We start from the raw sequence: 15723 nt of genomic DNA, 5'->3' as shown, positions 1-15723 counted from the left end.
GGCAGAATTAAATTTGCTTTAGGCGGTGAGACACCCGAAGACAGCTGATTGGAAAGTGGTAATAGATAGTTGGAGGGTTTGCTGTAACACAGAAAGAAATCCACCTCAAAAAACTTCATTTTGATCAAGTATTTATCCTGTCTTTCCTATCTGGGCCGTATTTACCACAAGCACATTGTTAACAGGGACAAGTTTTTTATAAAATAACTTTAGTTTAAAAAAGAAGAGAGAGGTCACCACTGTAATTCTTAGTCAAACAGGGGGTCTGTACAGAAACATCAACGGTTGCTAGAACCAGCAGGTGCCAGCGCGATGGAGACTACAGAACACAGGATTCCACCATCACAGGAATCCACCTGGAAGGGCGGCCTCGCGGTCACTCTACCCAGCAGCTGCTTCCTTCTTTCTCCAAAGGTGGGCCCCTGCAGCACTCTCAGTCAGCATCCATTTGCAATGGGCATGGTCTGCCATACAGAGGCCCAACAACAACACAGAACTTTGAAAAAGCACCGGGCAAGATAGGCCAGCAGAATGTGCTGCGGAGGCGCAGCCGAAGGAAGAATGCCTCCCGTGCACACACTGCTGCTGGGCGTACGACGCTGTCCCTGACATTCACCCAGGGAGAGTTTTACAAACCCTTCGGTGAACGTGTCAGCACACTGAGTGCTAACGGCATGCATGTTTACAAAAGCAGACCTTACAGTCAGCTTTTAGGTGAGCCAAAGGGAGGGTAGTTCATTTCCTCGATATTGCCCCTCTAAACTGGAATTTATGATGTGCTTTTTAATAGCAGACTTACTTTCCTAATTATGTCTTCTTTAAGCTAATATGAAAACTAATTTGTATTCCTTAAGTACTCAGCAGCTCAGTGGGGGCGGAGGAGATGGTCCAGGCTTATGCTGGCTTGCTTAGAGAAACTGTACAAGGATTTAAAATGTGTCACAAGTAATCTGCATGACAGATTAATCTGTATGTGGCAACTAAGAGTTGATTCTATTTATATTTATAAAACCAACAGGCCACTTCTGTCTCATAGGGCTGCTATGAGGATAAGTAACATTATATTACACGACTTAAATTCTTGAGAAAAAAAGACACTATCTAAATTTGAGGTAGTGTTGTTATTTCACATAGGTTCTCTCTCAGGAGTCAAAGCCGCCGTGCAGCAGCTATGAGAAGCAGACAAATGGAGGAAGCAAGATTCCAGGTCTTGCTCTTTGGTCCCCAGAGTCACTGAGAATGGAAGGTGTGCCACCAGCTTAGTTCCAGCCCCAGGAGTGCCATCTACACCCCACGTGGTGCACAAAATGAACACTTCATATACACACTCTTGGCCCCTGAGTGTTCACGTGCCCTCTTGTCAGTCAGAAGCACTTTTAAGGAGAAAAGTGCTCTCCAGTCAAAGGGCAGGACCGTGAAGGCTTAAGAAAGGGACGGCAGGGAGCGGGGGACATTCCTACAAGTAAAGTCCTTTCTCATGGTCACAATTCATTATTTTATTTTGTCAGGGGGGTGGGTTGGGATGGGGTAGGGAAAGGATATGAGGTTTTTGGAGGAAAAAAGTTTTTAAGATAAAAGGCAAAGATTGCAGTTTAAGTAACATGCCGGAAGGACTTTTTCCAAAAACATTCAAGCAAATTTCCTTTCCCCTTCCAACAAGGCTGAAATAGAAACTCCAAGGCTTACTTAAGCAGTCAAGGCATTTCCAGAGGTTCAGACCAGTCTCTGAGACCATGCTCCTATTAAAACTCGCTGTGAAGATGGACTATTTGTGTGCTGGCCAATACGATGGCTACAGAGCGCCTGAAATGTGGCTGGTGTGACCGAGGAACTGAATCTTTAATTTTATTCGATTTTAAGTTTAAATAGCCAGACTGCAGCTCTAGAACCCTTCCAGAGCTTCCGGCGAGCCAACTCCACACCATAAATGTGCTTCAGTTGCACACGTGATAAAAGGTGGCTTCGTTTAGATGGAAATTCAATTTGAAATCAGATGATCTGCATTCACCTAAAATATATTTTTCCGGCATTTCCCTTATTTATATTGCAGGTTTTTGTTTGTTTGTTTGTTTTACCTTTGCTGCCCCACCCCGAAAACTTCTTTTAACACCCCCCACCCCCTAGGTGAGAAACTTTATCAGCATTTGAGAACAATACTGTATAGCTGTACAGTATATTGCTACAAGCAGTAAGGAGAGGCTGGGCTGGACAAAGTCAGAAGAGTTGCTGGATGCCTCTTTATGGGCCAATCTGATAGCAGGGTCTTTGTAGTCTCGCTCAGAGCAGTGTCTCGGTTTCCATATATAGACACCTTCAATGATTTTCAGATCCAATTGCTAGGTTTACAACAGAAAAGATGTTTTTATAGATTTCACTTCGAAAACTCCATTTAGGCTCTGAAAGTCTCTAAATTGGGGCCTTTCTAATAATGAAGATTTGGTGTAATTATAATGTCACAGTCAGTTGTGCTGACAAAGCCAAACCAATATGTCTCCTTGCTGGGCCTTTGCTCTCAATCTCACCAACAGGAGGAGAAAAGAGGCTTTGTCAGGAGCAGATGTGCAGTGGGAGGCCCCGGGAAAGCAGATCTGTTGAATGAAGCAGGTGCCACTTAGACATTCACTTTACTGACTCCAACCACAACCTCCCCTTCATTTGATACCCTGCTCTTGGCAGGAGGACGGAGAGAGAGCATCACACAAAGGGAAGCATGTCTATCCTGTTCAGATTACTGCTCTGCCAGGCTGCTGCTGCTGGGCTCTGCACATTTGCTCTTTATTAAGCAAATGGCAGATCTGGGAAGTGAATCCCTATATTTACACAGGTAACCTGAGAGCCAGAGGGCCCCACACCATACTGGCTGTGATGTGCAAGCTATGAGAGTTAATAACAGTGCACTGACATTCCTTCAAAATCCTAATGGAAGAATAAATAAAAAGAGGAAAGTCCCCTTTACCCAAGAACCTTAAAACTTCATTCTGAAGAATTTTTCCTGTCATAAAATTCTGGGTCTTATGCGAACAGTGAGTAATCCCCTTTTTACATGTTAAGTTAAAAAGAAAACACCCACTTTTTCATCCATTTAATTGGAGTCATTTAAACTTGTCCAATTATGGCTCTGGTTTTGGTACACTTAAAAAACAAAAAATCCCTTTACAGAATATTACCTGCAACGTGGCACCAAGATTCTGTCTTGGTTACAAGGAGCTGGAATCATCTAAGATCAGAATCTGTCTTTCGAATACAAAGACTCAGAAAGATCTGGGGACCTAAAGGGAAGGAGAATGAGATAACGAAACATGTAACTTGGCCTTGAGGACACTGGGAATGGTGTCCATCTGCCAGATGGCAGGCACCTTCTTGGGAATCTCTGCCCAGAATGTCCCTGGCTCATCGTTTCCCCAAGCTGAGAATACCTGACACAGTCAGACCAAGGAGTAGATGAAGGTAGACCACTGTGGCTTGACAACATGTGCTAATTCCCTCTGGGGCCTCGAGGAACCAACTCTGGAGGCGTTCAGCTTTTAACATGGTAAGCATCTAAAAGCTACATCTGAGGGATACGGCCACGGCTCAGATGAGTCCTAAGAGTAAAGACCAGTGTATTTACAAAGACCTGACATTTCTTCGTAAAAAGCTCTCTTTTTTTTCAACAGTGTTTAAGTCTTCAAGTAGCAGAGCCTAGATTAGCAATTCCTGGTGTACAAATCATGAATGCCTGTGGCCACAACAGTTTATAATGGTATCGAGAGGTGGCACACCCCTCTGGACTTGCAGACTGAGCAAAGAAAAAGATAATCTGAACCCACAAAGACACTTTCAAGAGGCAATCCTGTTCCTTCTGAAGGTATCCACAGGTCGGCATCTTTGCAGGACATAAACGAAGGCACTGAAGAACACTGACAACTGGAAACCCCTCCTGATGTTGGGGGCTATGTCTGATGAGGGGCAGGAAAGGCCTAGTAATTCAGAAAACTGAACCTCAGTTTTGCCTGGCCAGCATGCCTGAGGGACATATGCTTCCATAAGTAATAGCTTTCTGAAACGGGGCTTCTCAGCATGAGACTCACTACCTGCTCCCTCCAAATGGAGGCTTATGGGACCAGATCCTCAGAATGTGTCCCTGAAGTGCTAACAGTGAACCCTCAGAAGATTAATTTCCTTCCAATTCAGTGTGAGTGTTTAATACTCACAGTGGTAGTCGTTAGAGTTACTGCATGCTCATGATACCCCAGGCACTAAAGAGAATAGGATTAAATATTGTCTGCTGTCCCTAAAACTGGTGACATCAACGTATCTCCCTTGTAGGAAATTGAAGAGTCAGAAAAACTGCCATTTCCCTCTGAGAACTATTCTGGAAGGCAGTTTGGAATTCAAGAGGTCATTTGGAAGGGAGGAGAGAGGAGGACAAGCTTCAGTGCCGTGACAGAGCTGGGCGGGTAACACACATGGGGCAGAGAACTGTAAACGCCTTTCGGTATTCTAGAATCAAGAGCCCCATCACCCATCTCCATGTTCCCATTTCTTAGAAGCAGCCATGCTTCATTACTATTAAAGAAGAAGCCATCACTTTCGGGTGAAATCTAAAATTCATCCAATAGTAATGGCTTCTTTCAGCCTTGTAACCCACCAAGCCCTGGATATTTATTTGATCCTTTTCAGGGTCACTATAAATCCATGAGAGAGCCTGGCCTGAAGATGCCTGTATCCCGGAAGAGAAATTTGTACTTGTGGGGCTTCGAAGTGGAAATGTACAAGTGTCCTGGGGAATAAAGGGACTAGGAAGTGGGTCTAAGTGCCGCCACTGCCTCCTATCTCAGGGTTTCCTGCTTGGGACTCTGCGGTGCACAAAAATAGGCCAGTTCTGGAAACCCTGCTGCCCAGCTGTTTACTGGCTGTGGATTACTGCAGTCACATGGTAGTTTTTTTTTTTTTTTCCTCTCTCTTTTAAAGCAAAGCCATACTGTCCGTGAGCTGAGAAGGTCACAGGGAGGCAAGGCTGATAAAGTATTTGTGGTGTCCTCCTCTGTACAGAGTGGGCACGACTTGCCAGAAGACCACAGAATTTCTCCTCTGGCCTTTAGATCAGCACTACCCAACAGAACTTTATGCAATGATGAAAATGTTCTGTATTTATACATCCCATGACAGTACCCGCTAGCTACACGTGGCTATTTAAATTTAAATACGAATAAGTTAAAAATCAATGAAAAATTCAGTACCTCAAGCCATGGTTACTGAACACTTAAAACGTGGCTGGTGTAACCGAATTTTAAATTTTATTTAACTTTAATTAACTTGCATTTAAATTCAAATAGCCACAACACAGCCAGCAGCTACCTTATTGGACAGCACACATTAAGACTTGGTTTTAACACTATTTATTTGTTCTCCTCTGCTAAGATTTATCATGACATTATCTTCTAAAATGAGTAAAAATATGGTTATGACCATTCCTTAAATAATCTTGCAAAAATAGTGACCAGCACCAACTAAGTTTAATCAGATGAATAATAAAGAACCACTTTCACTTGTTTGATACCTTCTTTACGCCCAGGTTGAATAATGCACAGAGAGCTTGCTTAGCAGTAGCAGTGGTGGTGGTAACAGTAGTAGTAGTAAAAAAAAAGAAAGACTGGAGGAAGAAAGAAAAAGATGAAAGTCCTAAATAATTATGCTCAATGCTTATAATTAAAAGGCAAAAACAGCAAAACTGAAACGGTTATTTTCCTGGTGTGATATCTACCAATATGTTTCCATTAAGATAAATGAAAACCATTTATCTTGATGGTTAGCAGACTTAAATGGGGTCTACACTGTCTGCAAAGAAAGCGTGTCTCCCAGAGTGGCCCACGGGGGACACCGTGACGCGTCCTGTTCCGAGGTGCTGCATCCATCCCACTGCTGCAGGTCCCCAGTCAGCCCCAGCTGCGGGCCCCTTTTCTTTCTGAGCCACAACTCAGAGCTCTTCTCATCTTATCTGTTCTAAGAAGTAATCTTTTCAGGTCTCTGAGTATGCCCTGCTCCATTTAAAGAAGGCCTGTGATTCCAAAGGAGACACAGCCATAACACAGGTGAATCTTCATTTGCTTTTTCTTACAGACAGGCAGTGCTTCAGCCTGGTCTGACAGCATCCTAGGATCTTAGTTTCCCTTCAGGTCTCCCCATCAGCGGGAAAGAAGACCAAATACTTTACAGGAGGGAGGCGTAAAAACCCACAGCCGCCACAGGTACTGTTCTTTGGGGACTTTCAGGAGGACTTGCAGCCTGAGATTCTCTGCTCACACACAGCACTGCAGCTCAGGGCTGCCTGCTTCAGGTCCTGGGGGCACTGAACTCACTGTTTTTGGATTAAAGGTACAAACAGCATCATAGTATCAAAGAGTGCAACATCTTTTAAAGCTATTATCATGCTTTACTGCAACTGAAAATGCACTCTTACAATTTATTCAACACATTTATTTAAGCTTTAATTAAAATACTGAGGTGAAAGTGATTGAATGCACTCTAGAGAAGCCTATCAGCACCCTTTTGGGGGAGTAACACTGACATATTTCCTAAAATAATTTAACATTTACATCTCCACTGACTCTTTTGGGAACAAGTCCATATACTAATGTGTCCAGAGGATGAAGAGCACAGAAAAAGGAAGAATGAGATGCAGTTTATAGTTTATCAAGATGAGAACTGGCATTTCATCTCATTTTTTAAAGAAGAGCTGGAAAAGGAGGACATGTAATAAGTAATAACAGATGACGGCAGTGATGATAATAAGGGAAGAGTGAAGAAAGTCACCCCCATGATGGAAGCTGAAATATAATGCAGTTGTGAGATTTAAAGAGATGATGCCGTTAGGGATGACAAAGGTCACAGTAACCACTGCAAACTATGTGCTGGAAGAGCATAGCTGTCCTTGCCCAAGGAGCGCGATGTAACCAAATGCAGGAGCCACTGAACAATGTCACCTTCAAAGTTCCTTCAATTTCCTTCACTCAAGGTTACAGAAAGGGCTTCCGATCTATTCCCATTTTCACTTTAGTCACCTCTGGAGCATAAACCCTTCAACTGCATAAGGTAAGCTTTTGGATGTGTTCTAAAGACAAGAAAGCAGGGTCCACAACAGTACAGTGTTCTCTGTGCAACTTAATGTATTTGAGGGAAGGCTGGAGAAGAAACTGATGCTGATAGCTGATGATAATTTCATGTTTATGATGTATCTATGTGCTTAGCACTTTACAGGAATCATTTTATTTAATGCTCACAACTACCTTATGATTATCCTAATTTTACAGTTAAGGATCAGAGAGGTTAATTTGCTTGCCCAAGATCACAGAGCTTGGTAATGGTGCAGCTTTTAGAGTATCTAGCTAGGCCTGCAGCCCTCCCATTCCCTTTGCCCCTCCTTTTACTCTCAGTGCTGTACTAGATACCCTCGAAGTTAAATGACTCTACCACTTTCTATAGCAGAGGTTCTTAATCTTTTAGGGGGGAGAGGTGAGGAGATGGGAGATGTCTCTGATCTATTTGTACAACTGACTGAAGCTACAGATCCCAGAAAAATACAAAAATTTCTTGTATAGAATTTCTCAGGGTACCCTAGGTTAAGAATATCCTAATAGTCTTATAACACACATAAAGTAGGTTTTTGAAGAAAATTAAATACACATATTGACTTTTTCAGACAAAACTGGGTTCACCTCTTTATAATCAGTACAGAACAGACCTTTTGGCCATTTTGTCTCACTTGGGAGGCCTTGCAGAATAGAAACGTGTGTTCCAATCTCTCATGCAGGGACCGCACCCAAGAACGATGCTCCCTTTATCTGAACTTCATGTTTCTATCCTCATCTATCTACTCTTATATTCCTCTTGCTCAAAGGATCAATTGTTAAAAAAGGTATTCCAATGAGCACAGTTGAGATTAAATCCAACTGGGGAAACACATACTTTAGAAAGTTTTAAAATAAGGTCAAAGAAAAATAGGGAGGTAGAAAGGTAAAAACATGTTTATTGTGAAGAGAAGATAGGATTTTTTAAAAAAGAAATTATAAAATTGATTTAGTTTGAATTGGTAGTTGGAATAGGTAGTAAAATGTATGCCTGTTTTACAGTGCAGCAAGATTGAGTGGGGTCTTTTATTTGTAGGAAACTTTATGTTGAGGAATCTTAAGGGGATCCTCAGCAGCAGGACTGTTGCTGGGGCCGGGCCAGAAAGAAGAGGGACATATTGCACTGAAGAGAAATGAGAAGGGCTGCTTTTTCTGTAAGTATGATGTTAGTGCCTTGTAATCAGCTTTAATTTTTAAACAGACCCAGCCCTCTAGTCTACTTCCCTTCATTGAGGGTATGAGAAAGGTAGCTGGTCCCAGGTCTTAACCAGGACAGCACAGGTAATAGATGGTCTCTGGGTGCTGGGCAGAGGAGAAGGACGTACATTCCAAACTCTCCGCGGGGACCCAATCAAGGGCTGGAGGCAGAGCCAGGGGGATGGCGCAGTGAGGAGTAGAGGAAGCAAATTAGCCACCAGCTTGCTCTACGCAGAAATGTACACTGTCCTGAGCCCATTCCCACACTCCCCAGTCCCACCACCTTGATCTCTATTTCTCTAGAGACAGGTGGGAAGGCTGAGAGAACCCTAGAATAAATTGAAAGGTAGCAGGAGGGCTGGGACAGGGGCTTCCAGGAGGTGAGGAAACAACCCTCCAGGCTCAGTTTACTTCCTTCTGAACATCATCTACTTCCTCCCAACATCCCCTGGTTCTAAAATGCACTCACCCATCTCTCCTCAATCAAATGAAAATAAAAAGACATGTTCACTGATTGCAAAGTGATCTGCTCACTGAAAATACTTAAGTCTGACAGCCAGCTGCTGAACGGTTGGTTCTGTGAATTTTGCAACTGGAGAAACACAGACCAATGGGCTCCTCCAGGCTAGCAAAGGGAAGCCTGTATGTGTGCGTTTGTGTGCTCACATTCACTCGTGCATGCTCAGAGGGGAGGACTGTTTGCTGGGCAGGGGAGCATTTGGCATCAGAAACCACTAAAGCATCTCCACAGCTGGGAACAGACAGGCACTGTGGCAAAACTGCACAAAGGCAAGCAGCCTCTGGCAGGGTGAAGAGAAAGGCCTGACATTCCTAAACTTATTTGTTCAACATCGGGAAACAGTTATCACTCTATTTGTGCAGTCCAGGCAGAAAACAACTCACATCAAAGGCAACATAGCAGAGTGGTTTAAAAACAAGTTGACTGAATTAAATTTCACTCTTTGTGTGAACCTAGTCAAGTCAGTAAACCTGTGTCTCAGTTTCCCCACATATTAAATAGGGATAATAATGTTAATCTCAAAGGGTTATTCTGAGTTTTAAATAAGTTAACATATAAAACACTTAGTGGAGTACTTGTACACGGCAAGCATTATATAAATGTTAAATAAAATTAATGGGACAATGGAATTTAGAGACAGACTGTAATGTGAATAGTGGAAAAGATCGCTGATGTCCTGTTTTGGAGTATTCCATAAGTGGGGTGTGCTTCACTATCATTTATAGTATATAAAAAAAGAAACTGAATAAGTTGGAAAAAAAGGGAGGGGGGGGGACAAATTAAAATTTCAAAGTGCAGGACATGAGCCTCCAAAGAATTCTGCATTCACAAATGGACAGCTACAGTTTCTTCGTCTAGAAAGACAAATCTGGTTTGGTCTTAAGAAAATGGACACCATTGCAGAGACAGTGTCTCACTATTCACTTCATCGCAGCAGCAATAAGAGCACTTGCTTTCCACCCCTGGTCCATCTCTGTGAAGATGAACACTCCCCAGAACCCTGAATTCCCAGCATCATAAATCACCTAACCCCCTAATCCATTAAACTTACATACAATTTCTACACCATAATTTTTTAGTATATATAAAATCAGCATAGCCTCTATCACTAAAACAAAAAGAAATACTCCCAGGATGATTTTTAAAAAATAAATTCACACTTCAAGATGTTGTTCAGTAGCCACGGCCAGGGTACAACCAAAGACTACATCCCCTGCCCCAGGGAGAGCTGGGCAGAAGAAGAGGAGGAAACTTACATTAGTGAATTTTACATCTTGTTAGCAAGTCTGTTAAAAGTCCTGGTACGATTTTAAAAAATGACTAAAATGACTAAATGACTAAAGACTTATTCTTCTGTACAAACTTTAAAATTAACCACCCCCCCCCAAAAAAAAAAATTCTCTGGAATTCTGACTGACTTTTTTTCAATTTGGAGATAGGCCTTTCACAAACTGCTAATAACAATACCACAATAAAAAATACTATGGTATAAAGAATAAAACAAATAAATAGATGAATGAAAACCTAAGAGCCCTACATGAGACCCTATACAGTCTATTTAGGAATTCTGAGTATGATAAAAATGACATTTCAAATCAGTCTAGAAAGGACAGATTTCAATCTTTTTATGGAATAAATGGTGCTGGAATAATTAGATTATATAGGGGGAGTGGGTAGTATCAATCAGATTCCTACCTAATGCCATCTACTAAAATAAATTCCAGATATTTTGTAGTATTTAAAAATGAGACCATAGAAAAACTGGCATATAGTTAGATATTTATCTGATTTGGGGTCTATGTAAACATAAAGGTAAAAGAGAAATAATTAAGAAAATAAAAATGGAGGTAAAATAAAAATAAACTGAGAAAATGATTTGTAATACATACAATAAAGAAGTTATATCGCTAATATATGAAATGTTTTTCTAAATCAATAAAAGAAAAATAAAGACTACAAAAGAAAAATGGGTGAAGAATACAAATAAACAAATACTAAAATATAGATAAAAATATGAAGAAAAAAAGTGAAAATATCTACCACTAATATAAAAAATGCAAATTAAAACAAGATACAACTTATTATCTACTAAACAGGCCTCCCAAAAAGAGTAACTCATGCTACTCTCCAGTGTTGGTGAAGGGCAAGGAAGCAGGTTCTTGATGATGCTACTGGAAGCACAAGCAATTACAGGCCGTGCAGAGTGTAAAGAATCAGAGATGTGGGCAAGATTCTGTGTGAAGATAAACAGCATTATTTTTACTATAAAATTATTAATAACAAATTAACAACAACAGGGAATTGGTTCATATGAATAATATACCAGCAAGTATCAAAGTAGTAAAGTGATCTTTAAAAATATGTTTAATGACATGAAAATGGTTAAGATTTCCAAAATCAGTTATAAAAGAGTACAGATGTGATACTAATTAGGTTAAAAATTTTTATGAATGGGGAAAAAAGGCCATATTTTAAAAATTCAAAATATTAACATTCTGTGTAGTAGGATTATGAATGATTTTTGTGATCAGGACCAAATAACCCAGACCAAACCAAACAAACAAAAACAACAACAAAAAAAAACCCAGCAAAAGCTATGCCTCCCATTTTTACGTGAGCAACTTTAGAAAAAGTGTCAGCCATTTTAGAAAATGTTGATACTTTCTTAGTAGCTCTACTAAGAGGTTTGATGGGACAACAGTTGAAGCAGATGAGTCCCATTAACTTTATTGATTAACTAAGAACTTGTTATCTGTTTTGTTCCCCTATCTAGCTTTTAGGAATGAAAGATATCTGCCTGAGTCTGCAATAAAATCTCAGGCGTAAGAGCACTTCTGAGGTGGCCAAGTGCCAAGATAATTCTAATTTTTCATTATTTTTGCTGAAATAGGAAGAAAGAGAAAAGATCTGTATATCTGGTTCCCTGATGATTGCTAGTAGTGGGTGGCAGGGTTGGGTGAAAGGTGGTATCACTCAAAGAGCTCTCGAGCCTGCGTGAACACGCCTTCACGGCCTGGAATCCATCGGCACAGGGGCTCTAGGCTATGAGGGCAGAGTGAGGGGAAACCAACAGGCATTTAAAAGTTTGTACAGCCTCTTGTATTAAGGTGTGCTGGGAGGAAAAAGGAAGGAATAACTGTGATAAATAAGAAAAGAAAAAAAGAGATAAAGGAAGGAATAATTCCAGAGGCCTTTCCCAGACTAAGGCAATTCTCTCTATATTTCAATGAAAAGCAAAGCATTTGTGAAAATCTTTAAGTTGAACCAAACCATGAAACTCCATCCTGGGAGTACAAAGACTCATTTACAATTAAAGAAGGGAGAACGTAAATGAAATAAAGTAATGCGAGTGCCTAAGTAGTCCCTTTAGTGTTGGGGTGGGGTAGGGTCCAGGAAAAAGGGGAAGTCTTCAGGGTGCAAGGTCTCCGTCAGGTCTGCCTTGCTGACCTGGAATTTGAATTTCTTCCATGCATGGGGCATTCATTATCTTTAACTTGAAAACCACTGTCCTATAGGACACTGCTTTCACATCCTCACACTGCCCCAGCCATCTCTCACTGGTCAGTACACTCTATCAATGGAGTCCTCCATACCCTCTAGCTCTATCCCAGAAAATGCTGAAACTCCTCTTGTCTCAGGCTGAACAATATCCAAATTGCTCTTAGAAGAGTCATCTGCTATTAGGATTGTTATTTAAACGCTACTCTAGAATCCGAGATGTATTTTTCCCCCAGTAGCTTCTGTTTGCAAAGAGCACCTTGTTCTGCTATCATCTGATCCTTCCTGATAATGAACTTGGTCTACTGGCAGACTCCATAAGCTTGTCATCACAGAAGTGACAAATATTGGTAACAAGACACAATCTGAAAGAATGATGAAAAGAGAACTCTTAAAAGCCTAGCTAGGTACCAAATTGGCTGGTTAAATGGGAAAAATCAGGTTCCAGTCACAGAGTAAATGCTATAGCACTATGGGTAAAAATGTCAGAAGACAGACAGAACATCAGAATTATTTGGATCACAGCCAATGTTAGATTCATTCTTTGGATTTCCAATATAGTCTTCACTTATAATTGCCGGGATAAGGCACAACTCAATGGTCTTAGCTGATATAGAGAAGCTGCGGAGAAGGTAACTCGGGCTCACAAGTCTGAGTTCAGCACGTGTGGACAGTCACAAACTGGGGATGGCCTGCTTTGGGGAACTACTGGCTTTTAGGATGTAGACCAGAACTTTAACACATATGCAGCCAGCAACTTGAAATCAATACAACACAACCCAAAGCCACTAAAAAGAGGCAGCTTCCAGGAATCAATAGTGGCGGGTGTGGTTCAACTTTATCCTATGGCTGAACAGGTCTTAACTTGGCCAGAGATCCTGAGGGTCCTAGCCCTACACTTACCTATACATTCATCCATCGGAAAAGGTAGGCTGGGGAGGAGGCCAGAACTATAAAGCAATCTGTTCTCCTTGCCCAGACAGGTTAAGACTATTAGAAAAGATAAAAAAGTCTCCTATCAAACCCACACAGAGCAGTATTTTCAGCAGTTCCATAGTGAGTAACAGCAATCACACTTCAGAAGAATGTCACATAGCCAGATATCCTACTTTTTGCTCAAGGTAGATTAGACTCAGATGAGGGAAGAAAAAAGTAAGGAGACAGGGGAAGGATTCAGCTAAAAAGGGAGATTTTCCTTAATAGTATCTATAGTCCTTTTAATTTTGAACATACATGGCTATGACATGCACTTTACCCTGCAGTGTTCTGGCTAAGACAAACTCTATCTCTGTTTGGTTTAGTTCATGGAAGCCCCTAGCCCTACAGAAAAAGCAGGCTATAGTTCTGGTATTTGATATTTCCTTGTTTTTGTTTTGTTTTGTTTTAACATAAAATGATTCTCAGGAGCCACAATGGCTCTTTACATTTCCTATGTTATTCTTCTCTGGGGGACAGAAGTACTCTCTTCTTCCCACTTTCAAAAGAGGACACAGACACAGCATTGTGTCTTTCTTCAAAGGCTTTTCCAACTAAAATCTTATTCAATTCTTAGGGACTACCCTTAAAAAAAAAAAAAAAAAGGTACCAGGGACTTTTTTTCAGCCATTAATGCCATTAAGGAACTTTCTACCTAAATAAATGTATGTTATTATCTATCCTCTTTCCAGGACTTTAAACAATAAATTTCCAAAACCACAGAGTACCTTATAGAAATGTCTAATCACTATGTTGTACACCTGAAACTAATATAATTTTGCATGTCAACTGTAATTGAAAAAAAAAAGAGTACTAATTTGACCTATTTAACCTAATTATATATATATATATAATATATATTTTTTTTAGGAGTTTAACAAGCAATCACATATTACGTCCCACAGAGCAGGGCTGGTCCTCCCCTTTGACCCAGACCTCTGAGGCACTCCCCTGGGCAGCCTAAGTCCTGGCGACTGGCTCTCAGAGCCTGCCAAAGTAGGTCCAAAGAGCTGGGCTGCCATTGTAAATTTTTGATACCATATTTCTATGAACTTTTTCTCTTTCGTTTATTCAGGATATCATCAATATCCAGGAAGTCAAAGAGCTGGGGAAGAAGGCTAAATCCAGAGGTCCTTGGTGAGGCCACATTTAACAGGAAGCAGAACCCACAGCACCCGCCAGAAAAGCACCTTTATCCCAGCCTGCTGGCTGATCCTGCGGTGACAGGGTGGTGCCTTTCTCAAGATAGTCAGAATATCCCACCCCACCACGATGCACCCACCCACCCCTGGGAGAGTCTGCTACATTAAAGACACTGATCTACCCCATGGGAGAGTAAGGATAAAATATGCCCCACGGCATATTTTAAAGTACCTCTCAGCAAGTCCTGCCATAGCAAAACAGTCACTTTTCAAATAAGCAATTCAGTTAGGCAGCCAGTCCCACGGCATTTTTCCCCCCAGGAAACCCCAAGTCTCCTACTAGTTAAAGGAAGCAGAGGCTCCTAGAATTTTCTGAGGCATCAATTGCCTACCAATAAAGAAAAGCTCAAATCAAAGCTCAACCTCTTTATGAAGGGTTTGTTGTCAGTCATGTCATGAAGGTTTAAGTGGAAATGAGGAAGAAATTCAATAAAATATTTATGCTCTCTTACCATTAGCATCTTGGACTCCAGTAAGTGCTCCGACGGCTGCTGCGGTTTCCCCAGACAAGACGATTTGTCCCCCGCCTTGCAAGGTGGCTTCGGCCAGTGTGGCGACAGCATGGGCGGCAGCTTCACTGCGGGTACAAGAATAGGAGAGAGGGGGTTCGTACGTTGAATAAAGGTACAGCACTGCAGCAAGAGAAACCACCCTTTTGACCCTTCTTTCGACCTACTGACTCCAGAGTTGTGAGCCTACCAGCAAAATACATGATTCCAGTGCAACTGGACAGAGCAAGAATAATTTTTAAATGATAATAAAAATAGCTAGAGAAATCCCAAATCTTATTTATTTATAAATTTAATGTGAGATTTTCTTTAAACCTAGGAAATGGGTGTTTGAGGATAGAAGACACTCATTATAGTCTCTTCTGTATCAATATCAATTGAGTGCCTGCAAGCCATAGTGGAAACCCTGATCTATATTCACAATGCAAAAGCCATTTTGGTTGTCAATCACAGGTTTTCTTTTTTTCTTCTCTCTTTACAGTAACACAAGGCAGACCGTTTGAAACTGCCCTTTTATAGCCAAGGATGGATGATAATATGAAGTGTCAGCAACCTGGACTTGCTATTTAATTAATATCAAAGAATAACAATATGGTTTACATCCATGATTTCAAATGCAAAGTAATGGTTGACTAACATCCTGTAAAGTCCAACTCTTCTTTGCCTTACTGTATATACAGGCAACACTAAATTAAGACTTAAATTTTAAAATT

General features: G+C 41.1%; 1 protein-coding gene across 12 annotated transcripts in view; it reads right to left on the bottom strand.

The window, feature by feature from the left end:
• NRF1 (nuclear respiratory factor 1) overlaps positions 1-15723 on the bottom strand; it is a 138768-nt gene that overhangs the window by 29995 nt on the left and 93050 nt on the right. For 10 of the 12 annotated variants that reach the window (XM_023528929.1, XM_011357213.2, XM_023528934.1 and 7 more), the window contains one exon: positions 14954-15078. In XM_023528929.1, the coding sequence (XP_023384697.1) occupies positions 14954-15078 (125 nt within the window). Of the gene's footprint in view, positions 1-6; positions 2589-3167; positions 3270-14953; positions 15079-15723 lie in introns of those variants that run through there. The other 2 variants (XM_011357223.2, XM_023528938.1) reach the window with 2 other exon arrangements.

The sequence above is a fragment of the Pteropus vampyrus genome, unplaced genomic scaffold (assembly GCF_000151845.1).
Source record: "Pteropus vampyrus isolate Shadow unplaced genomic scaffold, Pvam_2.0 Scaffold33, whole genome shotgun sequence".
Lineage (NCBI taxonomy): Eukaryota > Metazoa > Chordata > Mammalia > Chiroptera > Pteropodidae > Pteropus > Pteropus vampyrus.
The sequence above is the reverse complement of the archived record's forward strand: the minus strand, read 5'-3'. Positions and strand labels throughout refer to the sequence as shown.